Source organism: Artibeus jamaicensis, unplaced genomic scaffold (assembly GCF_021234435.1).
Source record: "Artibeus jamaicensis isolate MK-2021 breed Jamaican fruit bat unplaced genomic scaffold, CSHL_Jam_final scaffold_474, whole genome shotgun sequence".
Classification (NCBI taxonomy): Eukaryota; Metazoa; Chordata; class Mammalia; order Chiroptera; family Phyllostomidae; genus Artibeus; species Artibeus jamaicensis.
Window position 1 is genome coordinate 49,844,536 of NW_026522046.1, and position 24,704 is coordinate 49,869,239.

General features: G+C 57.8%; 1 protein-coding gene across 2 annotated transcripts in view; it reads left to right on the forward strand.

Annotated features, from left to right (window-relative positions):
• Window positions 1–4,685: 4,685 nt before the first annotated feature.
• GRIK1 (glutamate ionotropic receptor kainate type subunit 1) overlaps window positions 4,686–24,704 on the forward strand; it is a 192,360-nt gene continuing 172,341 nt past the window's right edge. For both annotated transcript variants that reach the window (XM_053657793.1, XM_053657792.1), the window contains exon 1: window positions 4,686–4,849. In XM_053657793.1, the coding sequence (XP_053513768.1) occupies window positions 4,732–4,849 (118 nt within the window). In that variant the 5' untranslated portion in view covers window positions 4,686–4,731. The remainder of the gene's footprint in view (window positions 4,850–24,704) is intronic.

A 24,704-nucleotide genomic window follows, 5' to 3' on the forward strand; every position in this document is an offset into this window, starting at 1 on the left:
CGCTGTAAAGAATCGCAGAAGTCAGCCGTTACCGCCGTGAGCGTGGTCTGTGATCGGAGGCCTGTTTGCAGCACCGTCCACACGGTTACAGGTTCTAGGACCACCAGCACTGAGGCCGCCTGCGGTGTGAAGGGTTCGGTGCCTCGTGGAGGCCCTGACACAGGACAGACGTGGGCCCGTTCAGGCCGCCTCCTCGCTCGCCCCCAGGGACTCCCACTTCGTCCACAGCAGGGGCGGTGCTCCCGGCAGCCCCAAGTCCCAGCTGGTGGCCAAGCGCCCCCTCCCCGGCGTCCACACTCACCACCTCGCCGAACCGCTCACTTCAGGACGGTTGGCGTGACCGTGTGCCGAGTTCGCTCCGCTGCATGAGAGTGGAAGCCACGGCCAGACCCGGTTCAAACTCGGAGTCTGCCACGTGGCTGTGCCGTGTCTGACATGGTGCTCCCCCTCCTCTGTAACATTCGCGTGAGCGTACTCTCCTCCCAGGGTTCCACAGGCACCGAGAACACGGGTGCACACGGCAGCACCAAACACGTGTGGGTGAGCTGAAGTCCAGCTGCTCGCGTCTAAACGCTCGCAGGTCGGAGCTGAGCGGGGCCATCCTAGACGGGAACAGCTTCCGACCTGGACGCAGACTCCGACCTGGACGCAGACTCCGACCTGGACGCAGACTCCGACCTGGACGCAGACTCCGACCTGGACGCAGACATCGGGGCCGCTGTGCCCGCCGACTAGCAGGTCGGTCCCGTGAGGCCTCGGAGGCTCTGGGCCAGTGACCCGGTCCTGGTGGGGACCCGGGTCTCCCCACATTCCGGGGTCCCACCTGCCCCTTTGCTTCTCCACTCTCACAGGAGCCCCCCGCGTCGGGAGGGGGCTGCACGCCGACTTGGTCCAGGCCTTTCCTGTGACCTTTCATTCGAATATTTTCACCCGCTCAGGTGTGAGATGTCAAATAAGACATCGTTCTCCTGCAGGGGCGCTCTCCCGGAGGTGTGGTCCGAGGGGCTTTGCAAACGGACCAACGTGGGTACAGACACCACTGCGAGGTTGTCCAGGCTTCACCACCGCCCGGCTCCGAAAAAGAAGTGCTGCCCCCCGCCACGGTCTCCCCGAACTCGGAGGAAACGCGGGCAGACCCCGGCGCAGGGCCCTGACGCACGGCCCGAGGGCTGCTCATGACCGGGGGTGGGAGGGAGACACTCATGGGAATGCGGGCAGCTTGCTTAGATCGGTGGGCGGGATGGATGAGAAGAGGCAAGTGGCCAAAATTAAACTCCATCGGACTAGACCAGAGGAGGGTCATGGAGACCCGGCCAGAGCCAGGGTCTCGAACCGTCACTTTTGTCCTTCCCGGGCCCTGGAAGGGTCTGTGGACAGGGGTTGGCTGTCGCATGCCAGGAGGGCACTGGCGACACCTAGTGGACAGAATCCCTGGACAGTGGGGAGAAATCCTAGGCAAGAACCGCTTGTACGCAGCTAACTTCTGGCCCCGGGTGTCAAGCGTGTTGAGGTTGAGAAGCACCCACAAGTCAGTAGGACCCCTGCGGGGCTCCAGACACGGACAGTGAAGACACGTTTTGGAGGCCAAACGTAGCCTCTGGGCTGCCCCCTCAGGGCTGGATGGAAGGAGGGGGCAGGCTGGCACTGAGGGGACCTGGGAGGGGACCTGGCGGGGGCCACGGGGTGGCACAGAGTCAAGAGTGGGACGCGTCGTGTCCGAAGCAGTAAACAGAATTGGCTTTGTGAGTCGGGGGCTCAGAGACAAGTTCCCAGCCAAAGAGGAAATTGGGGGATCCCCGGCTGAAAGGTGTTTAACACCTCAGGACAGACTACACCACGCAGGGGGAAAAGAAGGTAAATGAGTAGCCTAGAAAGGAACACTCTGACCCCAAATCAGTCCCCCTGGCTGGGAGGTGCTGAAGCCGCCTGGCTGTGGCTGGGATGGTCAGTCACTTGTCACCCTGGGTGACAGAGTGGACACACCTTTGCAGACTCATCACATTTTGGGGGCACAGTTACACTATTTGAATTCCTTACTTGACTCAAAGATATTTTTTCTTCATCTAATTATCATCTAAAAATCAGGTTAATTTTAAATGGATTAGTATCTAAGCGACACCCCGCCCCCACAGGAAGCTCGAGGCTGCGGGCACCGGCCCTGCGCTGTGACTCACCACGGAGCATCCGCGGTGAGAGTGTGAGCTTGGGGGTCGGGGAAAACCGCACGGTTCAGCTGGACACGTTCGTCTCGGGAAGGCACTGTGAAAAATGTGCCTCGGGAGTGGCGAACACAGTCGTTCTGGGCAAAAAATGACTCGATGCATATACACATACATGTGTGTATTTATATATGCACTATATATACTCACACACACAAGATACAGTTCTTGTCAAAAGCAGGAAACAAATTAACAGCAGCTGCTGATCACTCGTGAGCAGCTCAGCGCTGCAAGCCTCTGCGCATGGGCAGCAGACGGGAGCATTTTAACAAGGAGATACATTTTAGTTTTCAGCTCTGCGGAATTTCACAGATGATACAGAACAGAAACTTCAGTGCACCCTGTACTCTTTATGAAACCCACTGCAGGAAATGCAACCATTCTATTATCTGACAACCATGAAGAAGAACCGTGGAAGGTGACACGGGTACAAGCAACGTTTCCTTAAACAGTGCTGGCCCTACCGCTCCGCAGTTAGTTACAGGAACCAGCACTGTTGACTCCTTTCCAGTGAGAGGAGTTACATCAGTCTCTGCCGTTGGAGGGGCAGTTAAGCTAGAAATGCAGGAATAGATTCTTTTAGCCGAAACAGTAACTGCCAAGTGAACAAACACATGATGAGTAACAAGGGCTTTGGAGAGCACTGCACGTTACATGGAAGCACTTTCTGTGACAGGCTCCTGTGACCCTCCAGTGGCCTTATGGTGCTGTCCCTCCTCCCGTTTCACGGAGGAGAACGCCGGGTCTCACGGAGCTCGTCAGTCAGCGAGGAGCAGGCTACGCTGCAGTAACAAACAGGTCTCAACAACTTAGTGGATCAAACACAAAGCTGATGCGTCACTGATGGTTTGGCAACTGTTCAGAGCAACTCCTCTCCAAAGGGTGGGGCAGGGACCCAGGCTCCTTCCACCAGAGCCCGTGCCTTTCGAGGTTACGCTGGCAGGAGCAGGAGGAGAGAGTCCCAGTGGGAGGAGCAGGGACGGGGGCGGGGAGGGCACATGAAATCTTGTTGTGACTGCCTTCCTTTTCATGCAGAAATGGTGCGCACCACGTCCACTCCCATTTTGTCGGCTAAAGTAGTCTCATGGGTCCGCCGAACCACAAAGGTATGAGCTTTCGTGTGTCTGGGAGGAGCAGAACCGGACAGAGGTTTTCTCAGCTGCCCTCCCAGAGCACCTGGAGCCCGGCACCCTGCCTGCGGAGTGAGCCCACGGCCGCAGCAGGGTGGTCAGCGCCTGTCCAGGGGAGGACGGCAGGCGCATTTTCCCACCGTCCGGTCGGAGGTGAAAAGTACCCCTCCTGGTGCAGCATAGGATCAGTTAAATGAATGAAGGAATAAATGAACAAATGGCTGCCTCTTAGATTTATTTTATAACTGGCTCTTCTCCTAGGCTCAATATGTATGGACATGTTTGGGTTTTTTGGATCAACTGACTTGATTTTGGTTGTTTCTGCAAAAATGTTACTTAGAAAAACAGAAATCTCTGAATGTCAATGCGGAACCAGCCACCAGTCAGTTAGTTATGTGGGACGTTCCATGCCAGGCTCCAAGGAAATTAAGCCAAAATGATCAAACGCTGGTGATTTCCCCGGGGAAGTGTCCTTGTCCTTCTACAGAGGAACAGTCTGGGGACCTACGTTGCCGAAATAGCTCGTCTTCCCCTGTCGGACGGAGAGCAAACGGGGAAAGGCGCGAGGGCGCGCAGCCTCCCATTTTCCGGCCGGTCTGCACGTGTCCGCGACGCGGTTCGCGGGAGAAGGTCTGGGGTCCGAATGGACAGGCAGGCGCGCTCTGATGCTGGAATCCAGGCTTCTCGGTCTCCTGCTCTTCCTCCTCTCCGAGTTAAATCAGGGGCCCCGCCATTCCCAGGAAATGGGCGTCCAAGGATGGGGCGCGTCCTTAGTTGGCCGTGTCCACGACCCTCCACAGGAGCGCGGGGCCATCACCGAGGAGCCCCGCCCCTCGCCGCTCGGCCGAGTTTCCCCGTGCGCGGCGCGAACTTGAGGGGCGGGAGGCTGTGCGCGCGCGTGTGCGCGGGGGGTGTCTCCGCAGGGCCGGCCGGGCGGGACAGGGAGGGCCGGGCCGGCGGGGAGAAGCGGCCGCGATCCCTGCTCACCTGCAGGCAGGCAGGCAGGCAGGCGCCCTGCGCCCGCCCAGCCCCCAGCGCCCCTCTCCTCCCCGCCCTCCTCAGTCGCTCGCCCTCCACCCACCGCCACTTCGCTGGAAGAACGGGGAAGACGGCCCCGCACAGCGGCCGCAACTTTCCGCCTGGCTCTGGGCTCTGGGAGCGGACAGCCAGGACCCGCGGTCCGGGCGCGGCTCGGGGGGGCGATGGGCTAGCGCGGAGCCGGAGCCCCGGAGCCCGCTGCGTTCCACGCGTCCCCACGCGCGTGCTCTCGGTCTGTCCGCGGGCAGCGCGCAGGGCGCAGACGCCGAGCGTCCTCGGAGCATGAGGCGCGACCCTGCCCGGGCAGGCTGCGTGTGGAGCGCGTGAATTGAGCCGCTCAGAAGATGAGGCGCCGCGCGGTCCTCCGCCAGCCGGGTCTCGGGACCGGAGACACCGGCCGCGCGCTCTTCTGTGTCCTCTGCTGCGTCCTCCCGCAGGCCGCCCCGCAAGTGCTCAGGATCGGTGAGTGAGCCCGGGGACGCTCCGGGCCCCGGGATCGGGGACAGCAGCCCGGTGGTTGGGCGGGAGGGTGATCCGCGCGCGCCTGGGACTCGGGAAAGAGGCAGCCGCGTCCCCGCTTCCCCGCCGGGCGCGGTTGGCGGGCTTTTCCATCTGGGCTCCAGCAGGGTCCGGGTCGCCCGCTGCCCGCTAGGGCTGCGGGGTCGTGCGGCTGCAGCCCGGGGTGCGGAGACCGGTTCTCCCCGCCCGAGCATCTGGGGGATGTCGGGAGCTCCGCACGCGCAGCCCTGGTCCACAGCCACCGGGGCGCTGGGTCTCGCTGGCCGAGTCTCGAGTAGAATTGGGGGACCGCGAGGGACCGGGGAGAGATTTCCCAGAACCTGCTGGCCGCCAGCCTCCAAGTTTTCATCGCTGCGGCGGGTTGCTCCGCGGGGAGTCCCCAAAGTCTGGGCGGCTCCCCACAGGGCGCAGGCGGCACGCGCCCTCCGGCTCGGGGACCAGGGCTGGGGAGAGCCCTCAGTCAGCTCCATGAGCTCGCGCCGAGGCCCCGCTTTGCTCCCCACTCTGGCCGCCCGGTCTGAGCGAGATCCAGTGCTCGGTGGCGGCGGCCTCCGGGAAGAGTCTGGACGCCCACCTCAAGGCAGGTGGAAAGGGGCTGGACGCTGCCGGCGGGGGTCCTGGAGCCCTCGACGAGGCAAAGAGCAGGGAGGGGCTGCAGGTGCCGAAAGGCACAGGACGGACCACCAGGGTCGGGGGTGCAGAGGTGCTGGCGGCTTCAGGGAGGCCGGAGGGGTCGGCAAGCTCTTTGCCTCGGTTCATGTGCTCCCGACAAGCAGAGGCCACTGCTCCTCCTGCGTCGCAGGCGTCTGCCTCCCTCTGCAGCCACTGTGCCCCCCAGAGACCACCAAGAGCTACAGGTGAGGGGTGACGCTGGGGTCTCACAGCTGCTCCAGGCTCCCATGTGGGGGGCAGGCCCTGTGCAGCCCACACCCTTCCTGGGACCAAAAGATGTGCCAGGGACCCTGCAGGTCACCCTCCCCTCCCCGCTCGCACCCGGGCAGCCGCACTGGGTCTGACCTGTGCGGAGCCAGCTCTGCAGAGATCCGGCTCCCAGCTCTCCTCACTGAACCTGCCCACTTTTTACCAAAAATAAGGAAGTTTACGGCTTTGACATGAGCTTTCTCTCGGCGTGTAAGATCTAGTTTTCAGGAAAAAAACCCTGAGTACTAACTTTACTAAAGACATATGTTTCTAGGCTGTGCATAATGATAATGTGCATTTTTTAGATAATTTAGACCGAATACGAAGAGTCCCAAAGTTTTCCTTTTACAATAGAGAAACTGCACTCGTAACTAAGGTAGCTTTTGCCAAAGACACGCTCCAGCCGCACGGTGCCCTTTGCTGCTGCTGCACAGAAAGACACGGGAATCGTGTCCCAGGGCCCAGCGCCCAGGGACCCGACTGGCGCTTCCCTTACGTCGGGCACAGTTTGAAGGGGACGCCCGCAGGAGATGGGCCCACCAACAGCCCCACCTGCCTGCAAACAAAGCTAGGGGAGCACCCCCACCCCAGGTCCAGAGGAATTCTGGGGGTGGCGGGGACCGTGGTTGAGGATGTGCCTCTTCGCTCCTCTGAGTCTGCTCCTGGGCTCCAAGCAACCGCACTTGTCCATTCAGAAACAGCTTCCAAAGTGAAAACAGCCCAACATGATTCATTGGCCCTAAAACACGGGCTTCGAGACAATGAGAGTCCCTTTTTCTAAACGAGAGCTGGCGGCAGCGGAAAGTGAAACCGCAGGCCCGGGGTCAGCTGTGTGCAACGTGGACAGCTCGCCCCTGGCCCTCGTGCCCGTGGTGGCGTCAGCACCTCGCCCGGCTCACGCCGGGGACCTGCTTACCCCTGAGTGGGCGTTTCAGCACCGGGGGAAGCAGCTTGGGGTCTGGCAGTTTCTTTGGTCTGTTCGGTCTGACGCGGAACATGAAGGGTTAAGTGAGTTGGGGAACCAAGCAGCTGTGTGAGTGAGAGAGAGTGTGAGTGTGTAAGTGCATGTGTGTGAGCGTCTGTGAGCACGTGTGAGTGTGTAGGGAAGGAAAGAGAAGAGTTTGTCACCTCTGGTCTCTCTCCAACAAACTGTGGGCCGTCGACGACCGACAGAAAGGGCCCGTGATCGTCAATCGGAAGGTCCTGGTGGGCGTGGGCACCGTGTCCCGAGCTCAAAGGATCAGTTACTTGTCTGCTGTCCTTGCTGGAGCTGCTGCTCACACTCAGCTACTGAGGGAAGTGAGCGGAAGGTGCAGCGTGAACACCGGGGAGGTCCCTGCACAGACGCGAATGGGTGGGCGTCCCTCATCGGGAGGGTGAGGGGCGCGAAGCGGGTCCCTGTAGGTTGGAGGGGCGCTGGTGTGACGCCCACCCTCCAGAGGGTCCCCACGAACCTGCATGGAGGAGGTGCAGCCCCTCCGGGGGCTTCTCCACGGGTGCCAGGCCTCTCCCGCCTCTCCCTGTCCCCCGCGCATGTCACCAACCAGTGAATGTCACACACGCACCTGAGTCTCGTGGCCACAGACACCGTCCTCCCGTGGCCACACACCCTTCACCCGACAGAGCAGATGGTGGCCCCGCCACCGCCGGTGGGGAAAGAAAGTCCCACACTCGAGTGCAGTTCCTGGGACCGACACACCGTACCCCTAACAGTGATACCGGCAGGACGGTGCGTTGACATAGTGCGCGTCACGCCACGTCCCAGCAGGGCCCTGGGGGCGAGCTCGCGGTCTGCAGAGTGAGCGTCGGGGGCTGGCTTTCAGATGCAACTGCGGTCAGAAACGCGGGTGTGGCCCTGCCTCCCAGACGTCCCGGCTCTGAGTCTGAAAAATGGGCCTGACCCAGCCGCACCCTGAGGCGTCCTCGGTGAGAGCGCAGGAAACCGAGTACCGAGCGGCCTCGCACACGGAGGGAGGACACTGGTAGGGCCTTGCAGTTGCCCTTGAACCACAGGAGCCCGACCTGCACGGGGCCGCCGACTCGGGGTTTCTCCGTGAATACCGACCGGCCCGGTTGTGACCAGCAGTGGGGAGTCCGTGGACCTGTGGGCGGGCCAAGGGCACTGCTCTACGCCGTCTCCCACGGGGACTGGGCTGCCTGGGGAGCTGCGGGGTTTCCCGGATACAACCCTTCGTGGGTACGAAGGGACGGCTAAGTTTTGGGGGAGTCGCAAGCTATTCACAGATTTTTCAGGTGCCCAGCGGCCACCACCCATAAACCCGTGACTCTGTCCGAGCGTCACCTGTCATTGTTCTGTTGTTACTGTTCTGTTGCCCCTTTTTAGAAATTACCTATCTGTTCTGTCTGGTCAGGGACTCAGTATTTCCATCCGGCATCTAACGTTCCTGGGCCCGCGTCGCCCCATCTGTGAACCGGCAGCCAGGGTCACAGGGGAGGGTCACGCATGCTCGTTCCCGTGCCTGCAGGTAAAGCACCGAGCGAGTGTGACATGTTGCTCGTCTGTAAATACACGCAGCACAAGGAGGGGTCAGTGCGCAGATTCGTATCGACAGTGTGGAAACTTAAAGGGCAGCGTCACTGTCCAAATGCTCTTAGTTCCGTAAGAGCAGCCCAGACGCCTTCCACCTCGATGGATAAGTTCGCGGCAGCCTCATTTTCGGGTATTTCACCCCAAGGACCCCAAAGTTCCGAGCAGCGTCTACAGCCTCTATGTTTCCATTTTTCGCTCGAGCGTGCAATGTGACTTTAATCGCCGAATTCCCTCATCATTTTTGTTCTTCCCTCGGCAAATACTTGTCCAGGAGCCTGGCCGACCTCGGGGTGAAGGGCGTGGCGCAGGCTGGAGGATGGCGGCCCACCTGCCCCTGGAAGCCGGTTTCGGGTGATTGGCAACACCCGTTACGACCGAAACTCCTCACCAGGCCTTCCATGCAGGCGGCTTTTATTACCGACTCCAAGTACTATTCTCGGCAGGTTTTCGGGTCATCTTCCGCTGTTGGTTTCTTACGCCGCAGGCACCACCGTCAAAGACAGTGGGTTCCAGCCCCCAAGGCGTGGAGGACAGGCAGGGTAGGGCTGGGACCCTGGGCAGAGGCGCCAACTGCGGTCCAGAAAGGTCCCTCGGACCCGAGGGTGAGGCTCACACCGGAGACAGCGAGAGAGCGAGCCGGTGGGAACTCCCACTGGCAAATGGGGAGAGGATCTCGGCCGTTTGATGGGGGGAGGGAGTTTGACGGGCTGGCAATACCATGTTTCTCCAAGTGAGCAGACTCCTCGCCTTATTATTTTATCTGCGCGACTCGCCTTTTTCTAGACAATTATTTCACGGGCCTGGAGTCCCACTGTGGAGGTCTGCCCCTCTTTCCTGCGCCGTTAGGGACCCCCACTTTTCACCGAGAAGAGCGTGGCTTGGTGGCTGTGCCTGAGTCCGGGTGCTTGGTTGCAGATGGGGGCGCAGAGGCCAGCTGCTGTCCCCTCTGGTCTCCGCCTGCTCCCCCGAGCGGGCTGTGCCGAGTGAGGCCCTGTGCGCACCTCCCTGACTGTTCCCCGAAGCTGCACCAGGTGTGAGAAAGGGCTGCTCTTCGTCACGCAGGGAAAGCTGTGCCCAGGGCAGTAGAGGGGTTTGCATCTGAGCCCACGCTAGGCATGGGGCAGAGAGGACAGTGATGTTATTACCACTGGACCCCGAGTTTCTCACGGGGTCAGGGAAGGCACTCCCCTGGGGGGGAGGCCGGTTTTCACCGGCTTGCTCGCTCACTGGGAGGGGTTGGGAGGGGCGCTCAGGGACACGGCAGCCGTGGTGGCAAGTGTCCGCAGCCTCCGAGTCCTCTCCCGCTGGCTCCCTGCTGAGCCCTCCCACGGCGCAGAAAGCGGTCTCCCTGCCCGTGAACGTCTGAGGTTATGTGGACCAGGAGAAAGTGTGCTGCAGAGTGGCGGGTGGAGGGAATCAAATGTCCGCCTTTTCCTAAGGGACCGACCGTGAGATTGAGCGTGTATGTGTGTGTGTCTGTGCGCGCACACGTGACATGAGCTACAGAGGAGCCACGCAGAGCTGGGGCGCAGCGTCGAGTGCGGCAGGCGCGGCGTGTGCTGGAGCCGAGGAAGGGACACCTGCTCCCTGGCAGCGCCCTGGTCAGGGACAAGTGGGCGCTGGTGTCCCTCAGCCATGTCTCTAGTTCTGTGTGAAGACACCGGCCCCCTAGTTTACCCAGCGTCTCCCAGCTTTAGTGATCAAAGGGCTGTTGCGTGGATCACAACTAGCAAAGCCCCCTGAACTCCGGCCCCGCCCCCACCGCCCCAGGGACCCGGGGGAGGAAACCGGGCGATAAAACCACTCTCGCCCCCAGGCGCCCCCGGGTCTTAGCCTCACTCGGATGTGCCCACCGGGCCAGGACCTCTGCATCGAAGGCTTTAAGGGTCCATCTAAATATTTAGGTGCTTTAATGTTCTCTCCCAGGCGGAAAATAGTTTTGAAAACCCTCAACCTGTTCTGAAATCCATCATTTTTATTGGCTTAAAACGTGATATGGGGCCATTTTCCCTGATTATTTTTCCCACTGGACTTACATTTTGACATCGTTTTTAGGGGGAAAACTGTGTAAGATTGACAGTATATTTTTCAGGAATATAACTTGTAATAACTTAACAGTCTAGCTATACTTAAAAGTTAAACCTACTTATTTACTTTTAAGTGCATATCTGATCTTAGGGATAAACACTCAACGGAGAAATGGGGAAATATTTAAACTGCTGGGGCTGTATACCAGCTACACAAACTTCATAAATTTCCTGTCCTGATTTACTAGAGCTCAGGTTATCACACTGAACTGCAAAGAACAGAGTTTTACGGCATCGACACGGAGCCGTGAGTAATAGCACGCCAGTCAGACGATGGTGTTTATTCTAGAGGGAAGACAGAACCAGTGAAGAGAGAGAAATGTTTGATTTTGCTTTTATTTGCGAACTACTAAAAAAATTAAAATGTTTTAGAATACCTTGTCCAAGTCCCTTGGACGATGTTTCGCTCTCTTTTTGTTCTTATTGGAGGGTAAAGGTTTTTTGAGCACGCGATCTCGGGTGATGCGGTCAACATACCACACGCGGTGAAATGAGTCACATGGGGACCGAGGGGGCAGCGGCATCGGGGACGCGAGGAGTCAGCCCCGTCGCCCGCAAACCACCCACAGAGAGACGAGTGCTCACACTTCCTTAACTGTCTACACCTTTGACACACTGTCTGGTGCCCCGGGTGACTAAAGACACTTGGATACTCGCCCGTCTTACATCTTTGACAAATGACCGGTTCACTGCCATCCTGCCAGGGGGAGTAAAACAAATAGAACAGCAGGCAGGAGCCTGTGGACACTCTAAATTTCTACTGCACCGTGTTCAGAAAGGAGCGCAAACATGCTGTTTTATACCAGGGTCATATGTGTCTGTATTTACTCAATAGAAAGTCAATGGTTAACTATTATGATTGTCATCAGTTATCCATCCGGAGACCAGCAGTTCATTGCCATCGACTGTTTTCCTTTAAAAAAATATGAAAATTCATTATTTATTGCACTGAGCAAGTTCAAAGTTACAGACCAGGTCTGCTAGAGCAAAACGCCTATTTTATCTGACGGATTTAAGCGCAGCCCCTGAAGGGGTCACGATGCGCATTTGCCCCCAGATGTGGATGGAAAGGGCCCAGAGACCGAGGCCCCAGGACGCGGTGCACACCGCAGGCACCGGGCATCCCTAGCCAGGCGGGCAGTGTGGGGACCAGAGAAGGCGGTCTGAAGGACGGACGATCCGGGGGCGTCACCCTTTCCTTCCAGAAAAGTCATAGGCGCCTAAAAACCCCTCCCCGACAGGCACGTGCTGAACAGCTGCAGGCACCAGTGTTCCTCACAGGCAAACTGGCTTCTCCCCGGCAGCAACGTTGTTCAAACCCGGGCGCTCCTGCCCTTCCCTGGGACAGATGCCGGGGGCACCCCCGCCTGTTCGGTTTTCCTTCCCGAGACCCCGATCCCCACTCCAGTCTCCGGGAAACGCTGAGGGCTGACGGGCCGGCTCTCTGCACAGCGTTCGGCCAGGGCCTGTCCCACACGGCCAGGGCTGTCCCACACGGCCAGGGCTGTCCCACACGGCCAGGGGACAGGGAAGCCCAAGGGTCCGTCACAGGCAGGGGACAAGCGGCCGTGGCGAACTCCTGTGATGCCTGCTGACTGGGATCTTGCAGCCGAAAAAGGACTTTGAATAAAGACGGGCATTACTTAATAACAGTGTCTACGCGTTGGCTTACTAATTTTAACAAACGCCCCGTGACAGAGAAACTGGATGCGGATTGTCTGAGAACTCTGAGTTCTGCCTTCCCTCCTTTTGCGTAAATCCCACACTCTTCTGAAAAATGAAGACGCAAAGTCTGTTGGGGAAAAGTCACCCATATCGAGGTTCCTTCCGCGATTACGGGTCCCCTGTACCCGGCAGAACACGGGGACTTGTGACCGGTCGTATGGAGGGGAACGGAACAGCTACCTCAACCCCACTCCGTGTGCCAGGTGAAGGCTTTCTAAGAAGCATCGTTAAACTCCAGACAGCAGCACATACGTCAGGAAAAATCACTGCAGAAATAAACTTCCTATAAAACTCGCTATGGATGAAAGGTGAGCGTCCTGTGTCTGTAAGGAGTTTGCAGGAGACGAGGTGTTGGTGTCTCTGTCATTAGCACAGAAGGTTTCAACCACTTTTAAGGAAGTACGTACGTCCTTAAAAATAACCGCCTTCGAATATCCATCCATCCAGGTGTTGGAACGTACCTGGCGGAGCCAGATATGAAGGGCAGATGTGTTTGAATGAACACCCAGCACTCACAGCAAGCGATGTACACGAGGCCCTTTTCTGAGCAAAATTGTCTAAAGGCATCTTTAAAAAGTCAGTAGGTAACTCCCAGAGCCAAAAAGGACTTTGTAATTCAAACGGGGAAGGGATGGTAGAAATCAGCCAGTTAGTCTTTTGGTTGCGAAGGCTCGGTTACAACTTTTAAGAGTTATCTTTTCTCTTTTTTAGAACCTTAAGCTCCCAAAATGTTGAATCACGTGCTTCGGCCGCCCAAGAGCAGAGGTTTCCTTCCACCGCCGCCGTGTCTGCGCCGCGGGGGCCGGACTGCACTCCCTCCGCGGAGCCCTGTGGGGGTCTGGGTGCCGTCTGCCGTTTGACTTCTGGGCAGCTCGAGTTTCTTTTGTTCCCGGGGTGGATCCGAACCCCAAGGTTGTTTCCACAGGTGGCCCTGAATAGGCGAGAGCTGTTGTAACCGGTTGTGCGGCGTCTCCATGTTGGGGGGGTGCCTAGGGAAAAACAGCTCAGACTCCAGAGAGAAAGGCCTCCTCCTGTGGTCCTCACGATGAGTGTGTTAACATAGAGAATGATACAAAAGAGCGTGTGACCGCGCACACTCTGGGCACAAAGAGCACGCAGACACGCGGCTTGCGGGCCAGAGCTTCCCCGCAGAGGGAAGGTGCGTGGAAATGAAGCCGTTTGTCCGGCTTCGACAGTGGGGTCTCGGATCGAATGTGTGGTTCACGCTGATTCCTAGCAGCGCTCTTCGCCCGGTTTAAGAGCGACTGGTCACAGTGACCATCCGTGGTCTCTGGGCCACTCTGGCCGCCACGTCCCTGCAGCCAGGCCGCCGGGAAGCTCCCTGCAGGACTCCCAGCCCTGGTGGGCCCAGGCCCCGGCCGCGTGCCCGTCTGGGCTCTCATGGTCGAAGGCAGACCACAGACCTCGGAGGGAGGGGAAGCCCGGCTGCGAGATCACGAACCTGAACGACACGCCCTCCGGAGGAGCAGGCCGCCTCACTCCCTGTGCAGGGAGCTCTCGGAAGCAGGGCCGACGTTTGGCTCTGAAAGTCCCTCTGCCTTTCTCACAGTGAAGGCACAAATGGGGGACGCGCATTTGTCCGGAACGGAGAACAAGTCTGCGATGATCGCCAAGTGTTGACCAGAGCAGTTAACAGGACAGCATGAGAGGAAAAGGGAAAGAAGAAAGCTCCTCGGGACGTTGCTCTCGGTAAGCGTCTTCGAGGGAAGTTCCAAGACAAGTCGGGGTCCTCCGCACACCGACGCCCCCGCCCCTCACAAACCCCAGGCTCCTCCCGCTCTCGCACCCGCCACAGGACTGACGTTGAAGACAGCACATCAGCTGTTCGGTGGAACGCCCTTCCGTTTGGGTGTAATGAAGCCCCCGAGCTGCACCCGCAGCTCAGCAGTGGTTGAGGGCACGCGGTCTGACCTCCTGTTGCCCGGCCGTGCCGGTCCCCAGCCCCGTGAACTTGGCCATTCGCCCCCTCTGCGGCTTGGGTCCTTCTCACACACTGAGCAGCAGCAGTCGTCACGGCCACCGCCACCAGGGTTATGGGAAGGGCTCAGGGAGTCGGGACCTGCGACGCACTGGCAACGGCACTTGACATTCGGAAGTTGTCCGAATCTGGGATGGGGGGGGCGGGTTCTTGCAGCGTGAACTGGTGAGGTCCACTTCCGACCCACGGAACTGCTCTAGGTAAAAGAAATTAGCTTCTTTGTTCCAGGAGGCAGGAGAAAGGCAGCGTTCCACGGGAGACCAGAGTCACTCGCTGTCGGGACAAACAGAGCTGCAAAAATCACTGCGCCCGGTGAAAACCCCCACCGAAAATGGGTGCGAGATGCAGCACGGCCGGTCCCGCGACAGCTGCACAGAGCCTCCCACAGGCCAGGCTGCTGCTCATGCGGGAAAGAAGGGCTGCTCCCCAGTGAGCGGGCCGCCCTGCCGCTTTCAGTCCTTGTCCGCTCTTATCCGTGCGCAGGTGACCTTGCTGGAATCCCAGTCCTACGAGCCTCGTCACACAGGCTCGGCAGTGCAGGAGAGGCCGGCCAGCACTTGTGTGATGAGGGGGTGTCAGCTGACGGTCCCTGTCAGCCAAGGGACACTTGTAGGAGGGTAATTCCTGCCCTGTGCAGACACCCGGACAGACGGACGTCAATTTAGGATTGTTTCCACTTAGGGAGACGGATTTTTATTGAACTAAGAGGAAGCAAGTCACGGTAGGAAGGGCGCCCGCGTGCTCAGGCAAATCCGGTGGGAAAAACCAAGTTTGCTCCGTGTCATGAAAGTTCATTGCAATTCGCAAGAAGCCCACTCTCGAGTTTTCTAAGCAGGGGGTTTACTGTGTCCCCCCTTGTTGAGAAGGCGTCTCTCTGGGGGGATTTTGGACAGGCGCTTGGCCCCTGCTTTACATCACTATTTCCCCCAAGTGCCTGGAAATTAGGTGTGGGTCTGGAGTGATTCACTCCCGAGTCTTTTGTGGGATAAGATTGTGATGGGAGGTCACGATCCACAGCAATTTCAGAAAAGACATTTCAAAGACGGCTCCACGTGGCAGCTTCCCTGTTACCTGGGGACCCGCGCTTCTCTGTGGCCCCCGTGCTTCTCTGTGACCCCCCGGCGGAGAAAACAAACACCCCGTGCCGCCAGCTGCCCGGAGCGTTTGGGCTTAGAGAACCAGACCACCTGCAGTTGAACAAAGTCAGATTGTTCGTGTGCCTCTTTCTACCTGGTATTGCTTCGGTTGGATCTCAACAAACTGAAGGAAAGCCGTTTTGGTTTGAACGTGCTGCCGTCGGTACCTACGAATGTACATAGGTCCGTGCGCCCAGTTTCCCCTTCTCGTGGGCCTATTTGGTCCCCATGATCGTGTATTAATGGCTATTGATCCGTCAGAAAATGTACTTCTGTTTCTGTTGCAATAACCTCTGTAAAATCTGACCGAATAGTCAATGATTTAATTAAATATTTTATAAAGTAATAAAGAAAAAATGAGAGGGGACAGCCCACAAAATGATTTGTTAACATCTTGAAGCCTTTAAACATCATTGAGAGACTTAAAGGTCACTACTAAATATTATATTTGCCATTTTAAGAAAGTTCGATTAAAAAAATCAGTAGCTTAGTATGTTACAGTAGAAACAAATTCTTGTTAAAGTTGGATTGTTTGTTAAAAAAACTTCTCTGAAAATGGATACACAATGTGGAGCAGATTCAGACAAGGGTTGTTTTCAATAAAATTTAATTCTAAAAATTAAGCATTTTTAAAGTATTTTCGTACTTTTCAAAATTGTACATCTGTCAGTAAGAAGTCATGTACCAATGGCATTTTTCAGAGGAAAATCCTTTCAAAATTTTATTTACTTATTTATTTTTAGAGGGGGGGAAGGGAGGGAAGGAGGGAGACATTGGTTGTTGCCTCTTGCTCGCCCCCTACTGGGGAGCCTTTGCTCCACAGGCCGGCGCTCAGTGTGCTGAGCCGCACCAGTGGGGCCCAGAGGAAGACTGGGAGAAGCTTTCACCAGGCGTGCGCGTGGTCTGTGAGCAGAGGACACGTCCGCATCCGTCGCACGGACCAAGGAGTCCACAGGGAGGCTGCAGGCACCCCCTGGGGGCCGGAGTGACTGGGCAATGGAGACATCGGACTGTGATTATCTTTATTAAAGAAGTGGGCAGCTAACACCAGTTGCTTGGTTACTTGAAACACCCTAGAACTATGTACACTTTGAATTATAAATAATCACAGGGCGCGAACACCATACCGTACAGTTGCCCGACCGGCAGCTCCGCTCAGTTAGGCAGGCGACCAGGCCGCACGGACGCTCCGGGAAGCTCATCTTGAGGAACCTGCCACCACGGTGCTTCCTGCCTTCTGTGGGAGGCAGGCAGCGTGGGCTCCTCCCCGAACCGCAGGGCTGGGCGGGCCTGGGAGGGACCCCGGTGGGGACAGGCCAGGCAGCCTCGGCCCCCAGACCCAGCACCAGATGCAGGAAACCCTGGGGGAGGGCAGGGGGGCGGGGAAGAGCCAGAGGCCCGGACAGAAACTGAAGACGGTGGAAAGGCAGGCTGGTGCCTGGGAAATGCAGGCATCTGAGCATCAGGGAAGTAGGGACTGGTCGTGCTGGTTATGTTTTTATTTTAATCAAATTATAAACGAGTAAAATCTGCATAAACCCATGAGACAGAAACTGTTCTGTCCCCTCTTCTTTTTGGAGGGTCCGTGCAGAGGGTCCGTGCACGCTTGGTTAATGAGCGTAAATGCTTTGTAAACAGGTGCGAACCCTTAGAGCAGCGTCTGCTGCACTGTAAGTGCCCATAACATTGACTTATACATATCTATGCCTCTGTGTGTGTGTATATATATGTTTCCCTCCCCCCAAATGAGCATCCGTGATGCCAGGCCATCTCTGGTGGGGAATGTGTCCCATTAACCCCTGTGTCCCCAGCACCCAGCAGAGTGCCCACACAGAGCAGTGCGGGGACGCCTGCTCAGCCCTTGGACATGTGTGTTCCTGTGCCGGGACGTGACCCAGGCATGTGACTGGGGAGGCAGCTCTCCCTTGCAAGCCGACGGCTGTGCAACCTCAGCCCATCTGAGCAAGCCTGCGGGTTCCATTTCCCGTACCTCAGACGGGGCACATCTCATGTCCCTAAATAGTCCCCTTTGTCATGGTGCCTGATGTGACGCGTCTATAATCAGCCTCCCCAGGCGGTCCCCCAGATTTCGTCCTAAGAGGTTAACAACTGGCCGGGCTGTGCCTGCTCAGGGGGATTTCACATAAATATGTCGAGTATTACGCAGTAACCGCAGGCTGTGCAGAACGGAAGCTGCCCCTTCGCTCTGACGGACACGGCACCTCTTCAAGTGGCGCTGCCCATGACCACGTGCCAGGACGGCTGCAGGAGTTAAAAGATGCCCGGAGAACTGAGTGGGAAAAGGAAATGGGCCCAGTGAGGCCGGCCATGTAGGAAGCTGTGGGAAGGGCCTCCTGGGAAGAATTGTCACACGCAAGAGTCCCAGGAAACCTGGGACCCCAGGCCTGCAGTCGGAATCTAAGCCGAGCTTTCAGTCTTAAAAAGAAGACAAATATAACACAAAGCCGTGATTCCCCCAGACCTCCTCACAAACTGAGGCGTCATCCATCAGTCCTCCAGCCCCTTCCGAACATTCTGAGCACTGGGTCACGGAGTCGCTAATGGCAGCATTTCACTCGCATCAAAGCTGGTAAGTTACTCTGCAGGGGAGCGGCCGGAGTCTGCGCTGGGGTGGGGCCTGGCCAGGGCACGTTGCAGACGAATGTGGAAACCACGCCTCGGTGGCAGCGTTTCGGTGCCTGTGAAAATGACCTTCGTCGTGGGCCCATCACATGAACGCAGACCCGGGAACCCACTCCCGAGGGCGCACGTGTCCCCCTCCGAGTGGCCTGCTGGCACACACGTGCGTTTCTCTCTCGTGAGCATCCCACGGGGTTTGCCGCTGTCCCGGTCAGCCCAGGCCGCTGCTGCAGACGCGGCCCAAACAGCCGCCACTGCCCTCTCCTGGCCCTGGGGGCGGGAAGTCCAAGGTGGCGGAGGCTTCGCCCCCGGTGAGCACCTGCGTCCGGGCAGGGCGCCCGCTGCCTTCGCGCTGTGGACCACACAGCCTCTCCTGGGTGCGCCCTTGGAGAGAGAGGGGGCTCTGCCTTCCCTTTCCGACAGAGGCGCCCCTCCCACCCTAACCTGACGCTTAGTGACCCCGAAGAGCCACCCCCAATGCCACCGCTGGGGACGTGTCCCTGTGGAGAGACCCAAACCCTCAGCCCTCGTCAGGGGCGCAGGGGCCGCCTGCGTGGCCTCTGAACACACAGCGGAGACGCCGGGTGAAGCACAAGAGGCCTCGTCCTCGTGCGGAACCCGGGTCATCCCAGGAAGCTCACACCGTCCGATGACCCGGCAGGTGCCCCGGTCTCTCCGTAGTAAAGCGAACCTCATTCCCAAAGCCACGGGTTCCAGGTGGCCGAGTCACCCTCTCGTCCCCCCAGACCAAGCTCGCCATTGGGATCTGAGCTCCACGGGGCTGGCTAACCCCGCGCCCTTCACCTTGGCTGCACCACAAGTACCTGGACCCACCACTCCGTCTCTCAGGCCCTCCTGGTCCATCCCACAGCCGCAGTGCCAGGGCACGGAGCTGGGACATTTTCACTTCCCCTACTGGGTCCACGATGTCACAGCCTTCACGTACGTCGAACCACTGTACCACCCGCCAAGTGTCATGGGCAGACACGTCTGTCCTACTGCCCAGCTGCTGGGAACTGCCGGAGAAGTGGTCAGGCCTTTGGGGAAGAGAAAATGCTCCGCCAGGACACTTACGACCTTCATTCGAGAACGAACGTGGGAGCCCCTGGGGGTGGTTGAAGGAGGAGGAACAGGAGGCCAAAAATTGGGAGCCATGAACTTTGACCCCACGCGCTGTCCAGGGCAAGCTGCTCACCCGCCCTGCGCACCTCCCCGCACCTGTGAAACACCAGTGGGGAAACAGCGGGTCTACAGTTGTTCGTGTGGAAAATACAGCAACCCAATAACTAATAAACAGTATCACGGGAACAAACGCTCCGACCATGCACTGGCTGCTGCAAACCCGCCTGGAGCTGGCCCGCTCACATCCCACAGCCAGGGCGCCGGGGGCAGCAATTAAACGCCGTGTCCACGGGCCGTGCCCCCTGTTCCCGGGCCTGGATCCTCACCCAGAGCGTGAGGGCGACCCGAATTCACTCCCAGTCCTCGTCCGAAGCTCCTGGGGGCAGCCTGGACTCGAATTACTTCAACCACTTTTAAAATTCATTTGGACTTTCCCATGAATTCAAAATTCTCTAATTATTTAGCTAAATTACCGTTGGAATTGACCATTGATTAAGTGAAGAAGTGAGAAGCCAGGGTGACTAGTTAGGTGTGAAGGGAGCCTGGCCTGTGCGGGAAAACACACGTGTTTGCAGGACGAGCACAGCCGCGCCGACCCACCGTCCATCTTTTCCACGCCGGTCCGAGATGCAGCGGCACCCCCGTCACCCCGTCAGGCTTCCCAGGACACGAAGACCACATCTCAGCGTCAGGCCCACTGCGCGTCACCACCGTCCCCAGGCTTCCCTGTTCGGAGACACAGTCCGCTGTGGTTTAACCTCGGAGCCACCAGACTAGCCGAGCTCGGTTTGCACAGACACCTGCTTTCCAAGTCACTTTAACACGTCAGGGCCATCCCCACACTTGCCACCGATCCCTGAGACAAAGGCAGGAGGAAAGATGGAGAGGTGCCAGGGGAGACTGAGTGGGCGCCAACCTGCGGGAAGGAAGGAAGGCGGTGCGTTCTGAGTGCCTTAAATCTGTTTTTCATTGTCTGTGACGGCAATTTCACTCGTTTTAGGCAATCTGATTTCAAAAGGAAGTGAAAGATTTTACCTCCCGCCCAGCTTCTGGGGCCCACGGAAGAGGCTGAGAGAGCTGGGCAGGTGCCCTGTTAACCACGTCCCTGTGAGGGAGCTGGGACCTGGGGGCTGGGGGGGGGGGACATGGGGACCGGGTAAGGCAGTCCCACCGCTCGCTCTGGACTGTTGCCTGGGAGACAGCAGCACCTCACCGACAGAGACCCAAGTAGCAAGCCCTTACGTTTGACTGGTTGGCTCACTCATTCATTCATCCATTAAGTATCCACTGTAGTAGTAAGATAATGAATCCTGTGTATTTATTTCATGACTTCTAAAGATCTTGAAAATATCGGCCAAAGTCACAGCAATAACCGCTACCGTTTCTTGAGGACTTGGAACATGCCGGTGCTACTCTCAACAATTTAAGTAAGTGACCCATTCATTCAAATATGTCCGGAGCCTTAACTGTGTGCCAAAAATGCAATGTTCTAGGAACTGGGGACCGAACGGGGAAGAAAAGACAAGTCTCCACCTCGAGGAACTCACTTCCTGAGCGGGGCACAAACACGAACAGGTAAAACAGCTGGCAGCCATTCCGATCGCTGGGCCGAGCAGCCCGGGACGTCACAGAGACAGTGGGGGGTCGGCGTGGGGGGGTGGACAGCGGAGGAGTCGACACCCCGCGGAGAACCATGGAGAGTGCCGGGTCCCGGCCCCGGGGTGGGCGCCACCTGTGAGTTTTACGTGGGATGAGAACTGTGGCCAAAGAGAGCACTGCTGCCCCCGGTCACTGGGCTGAGACCTTGTCCCTCTGTCCGGTCCCGCCCCGCGGTGTCCACCGTGCTGCTGTCTTGCACGTACCGCGTTAATGGAAGATGACCCGCACGCTTGAACACGCTGACACCGGAGCGCAGGGCAGGGCAGAGGCAGAGGCAGGTGTGACAGCGACGGCTTCTTGGCAGAGTCGTCCTTCGATGTTACGGCGTGTCATCGCCGCACACAAAGACGCGCCAACGGTTTCCTCGGAGTCCAGAAGCGTATCCTCTCGGACTTGCCGAAAACACCGTAACGTGCAGCGTGTTTGTAACTTTCTGGTGGCACTTGGTTAGTTGGATCTGAAAAGCGTCGTCACGCGGGAAAGGTGCCGCGGGCTCCGCGTTAAAAGGCGCGCAGGTCTCTCCCTCCTTGCGCCCCCTGGGTGCCCCGCCCGCCACCTGCGGGCCCTGCAGCCCGACCCTCGCGGGTGGAAAGCCCTCGCCTCCACCCAAGAGCAGGGCGTTCCGCTCAGTGACCGTTGCCATCGTCCACCAAGGTGGCCGGACTCCAAGTCTGCAGATCATTCTAGCGAGTTCTTCTGGTCCCCGGTTCAGACTCCTGCTCTCATTCTGGTCAATTTTCTCGCTCAAATGGCTCTTGAAATTGTCCCTTTTCTGTGTCTCCAGCCCCAGACACTATGAGATCCTTGTTAAGTCGTCTAAGGAGAAAAATTGCCCCAATTGAATTTTTGCTCTGTCGAGTCAAATGACCCCCTACAGAGTCTGGCCCCCGACTCACCCAGACCCCTGGGCTCCAGGAGAGGCAGGGGGGACTGCGGCGGATCACCGCGTCCTTGGTTTGCGGGGCTGGTCACCGTGTCCCCTGTGTGGCCTCCAAGCAGCGTGAGACAAGTTGCCACGTCCCTCCTGGGTGTGCACGACCTGCCTCTACAGCGAACCTGGCGCCCATGCTGGGCGGGCGCCAGCCGACCCCCGAGACAGTCACAGCCACGCTGCGCTCCTCCTGGGCGCCTGGGCTGCAGGGCCGTGGTGGGTGGGCGCTACCTCTTCGTGAGTTGAGTTGGGAGGGAGCCCACACGGTCAGGCTCCAGAGCATGTACCGTTAACCCCCACCGCAGCGCCTTGACAAACGGCATTTCACTCCGATTGTGAGATTATTGCGCCCTATTGATTATCATTTTGTAGATGAAGGAGCTGAGACCATCAAATGACTTCTCTAAATTACCCAGACTCCAAACCTGTGATGAATCTGACTCCGGAACTTGCATTAAATTAATGGATGAAATCACTCCTTGTCGTACAAAAAAATAAATAAGTAATAAAAATGAAACAGCTAAACAAGATAATCTTTAAATTTTCCTCCATTTCCAGCAAGTATATTGTATTATTTTGATTTTTTGAATCACCCAGACTCTGGTTTTACTCTGGAGACGCTTCAGTCAGAAAGCTGATTGTTTTGTTTTAGTTCGTGTACAAATTCATATACTAAGATGATTCTAAAAGGTCAGGTTTTGGGGAGAAAGACAAACAGGAATGGCCCCAGAGGAGGGGTTTTCTGCAGGGCAGGGGGGGAGCTCGGGACAGCGGGAGGCCGGCAGGGTCTGTCTCCGCAGCCTTTCTCAGTGTTGGCTTCCTCCCGGGCCGCGGGGCCGCTGACCTGGGCTCGGCCGCTGAGCCGGCAGCCTGTGCTTCAGCCTTCACCCAGCGGCGGGTCACCCGCTGCCACTGTTCCAGTCCCGTGGGTCACTCCCCCAGGTCTGCTGCACCAAATTCCAGCTCCCAGTGGCAGGTGTCCGATCTGTCTACCAACCCTTCCCCTCCACGTAAACTGAGACATCACTCCCCCCACCCCCGCCTGCTCCAGACATGGCGACGGTCTTGCCCCAGGATTCGTCCTCGATCACCCAGCACCTGGCTTCTGCCTTCAAAACTATCCAAGTCCCTTCCTCCGGCTGTTTTCCCAGCCCAGTCCCCGGCTCCGGTGTTTGTGGTCCTCCTCCTACCCACCGGGGAGTCGCTACTGAAGAACCACACCAGAGACCAAGCTGCTCGCACGGGTCAGGGAAGCCGCAGGGAGGGGTCGCTCCGTCACGGCTCCGCCAATTATTTCGGCCTCGGGCTCCCTGGTCTGTAACGTGGAAACATTATTCCAAACCCCGCTGGGTGGAGATTAAACACGCCTCGGTGTCTCCAGCACCTGCGGACCGGGCACCCACCGGGTGCAGACACCGCCCCAGGAATGAGATGCCCCTGCGGTGAATCAGAATGCTCCGTCCCGTGTGGTGGGCCAAGGTGTATCTTTTCCCACTTAACTACAGACGTCTCGGTGTCAACCACAGTTTGGACACTCGGTGCCAGAGGGTGATGTTCATCAACTGGAAACACGAATTCATTTACTTAATAGTTTCCAGTTTAAAAGAAAGCGTGAACCCCTTCCCCGTGGCCAAGCTCCCACTCGCACTCCGCCGTCCGAGGGTTCGAGTTGGTAAAATCAAACAGGTGTCCGGCCTTCTGGACGAGCTACGTGATGGAACGTTCTGCCCAAACCTGTGGTTTTCTAATGAGACCAGACAGTCACAGAGGAGCTCCGGCCGCGGGCGATGCCGGATCAAACCTGTGTCAGAGCAAAGCGGGGGAGGGGCTTTCAGACAGAACCGCCGCGTAGATGCAGAATGCGGTGTGCACCCCACGGGCTTCCGCTGTGACGCCCACACTTAGAGGGAAACCCAAACATTAAAGGGGGTGGTCGAGGCTGCGCGGAGCACGGCTCATTCCCTCCCCTCGCCAGACTCCGCAAGTGAAAATATTTCATGTGCGATATTCGTGTGAGAGTCTCGATGACGCTGAGTGATTCTGTTCCTTCCAGAGATATTTCACCTTTTACGACTGATTTAAGTGCTTGACATTTTCTTGTGCTTTTTCACAAAAGAGATGATTGAAGAGAGTCAAAGAAGGACCATTCTTATCAAAATGATCTAACGTGATTAGTTTCATTCTGACAGAAGTTATTACCGTATCACACAGTTCACTGAGGTGTGGAATTTAAGTTAATTTTAGAATTAAATGTCAAAAGAGATGTTATATCAGAAACTTCGTGGGGATCGGCGGAACACTGTCTGGTCACCTGATACGGATGAGCACCGGGGCGGGTGGGGCGGGGGGCAGGGAGCCGGTTCCCTCTGTGACCCCCTCCCGACCCGGGGCAGACACAGGGGCTCTCTTCACCCCCATCTCTTTCCCAGCGCTGTGTTTTCAGAAGTGTGTGTGCACACGCACGTGCCCGGGCCGACTGCAGCTTCGGCCGCAGGTTTCGGGAGCTGCCACCAGACGCTCGAAATCGCTGCGTGTTGAGTGCTGACCTCTCAACTCTGACTTTGCAGAGATGGTTTGCCTGGGGCGTCCGCCGTCCTGGTTTCACACAACGTGGGGTGTCGGGTTTTCCGGATGAAACACAACGCAGAGGGCACAGCAAGCCCACGTCGGGGGCCGAGGGCCTGGTCTCCGCCAGCGGGCTGGGTGGTGATCCCGCGGGGCGCCCCAACTGCCCACCCTCCGGAAGGAAGTTCCCGGTGGAGACCCTTCAGCGAGTCCACGGGCTCCCCGACTGGCTCCCGGCGTTAGGGGGCTTCCAGGTGCCGCACACGCCCGCCGCCCGTTTGGGGAAGAACCAATCGAGGGGGAAATAGGAACGTTTTGTGAATTCTGCATTCTAACTAGAGAGGTGAGGACCGCGTGAAAACATTTGTGATATCGGAAATTAAACCGTAGTCCAGACAAGAGGGTCACATGGCTCGTCGTCAAACACAATCAAATTCCGGATTTACAGTCGGACCTGGTATC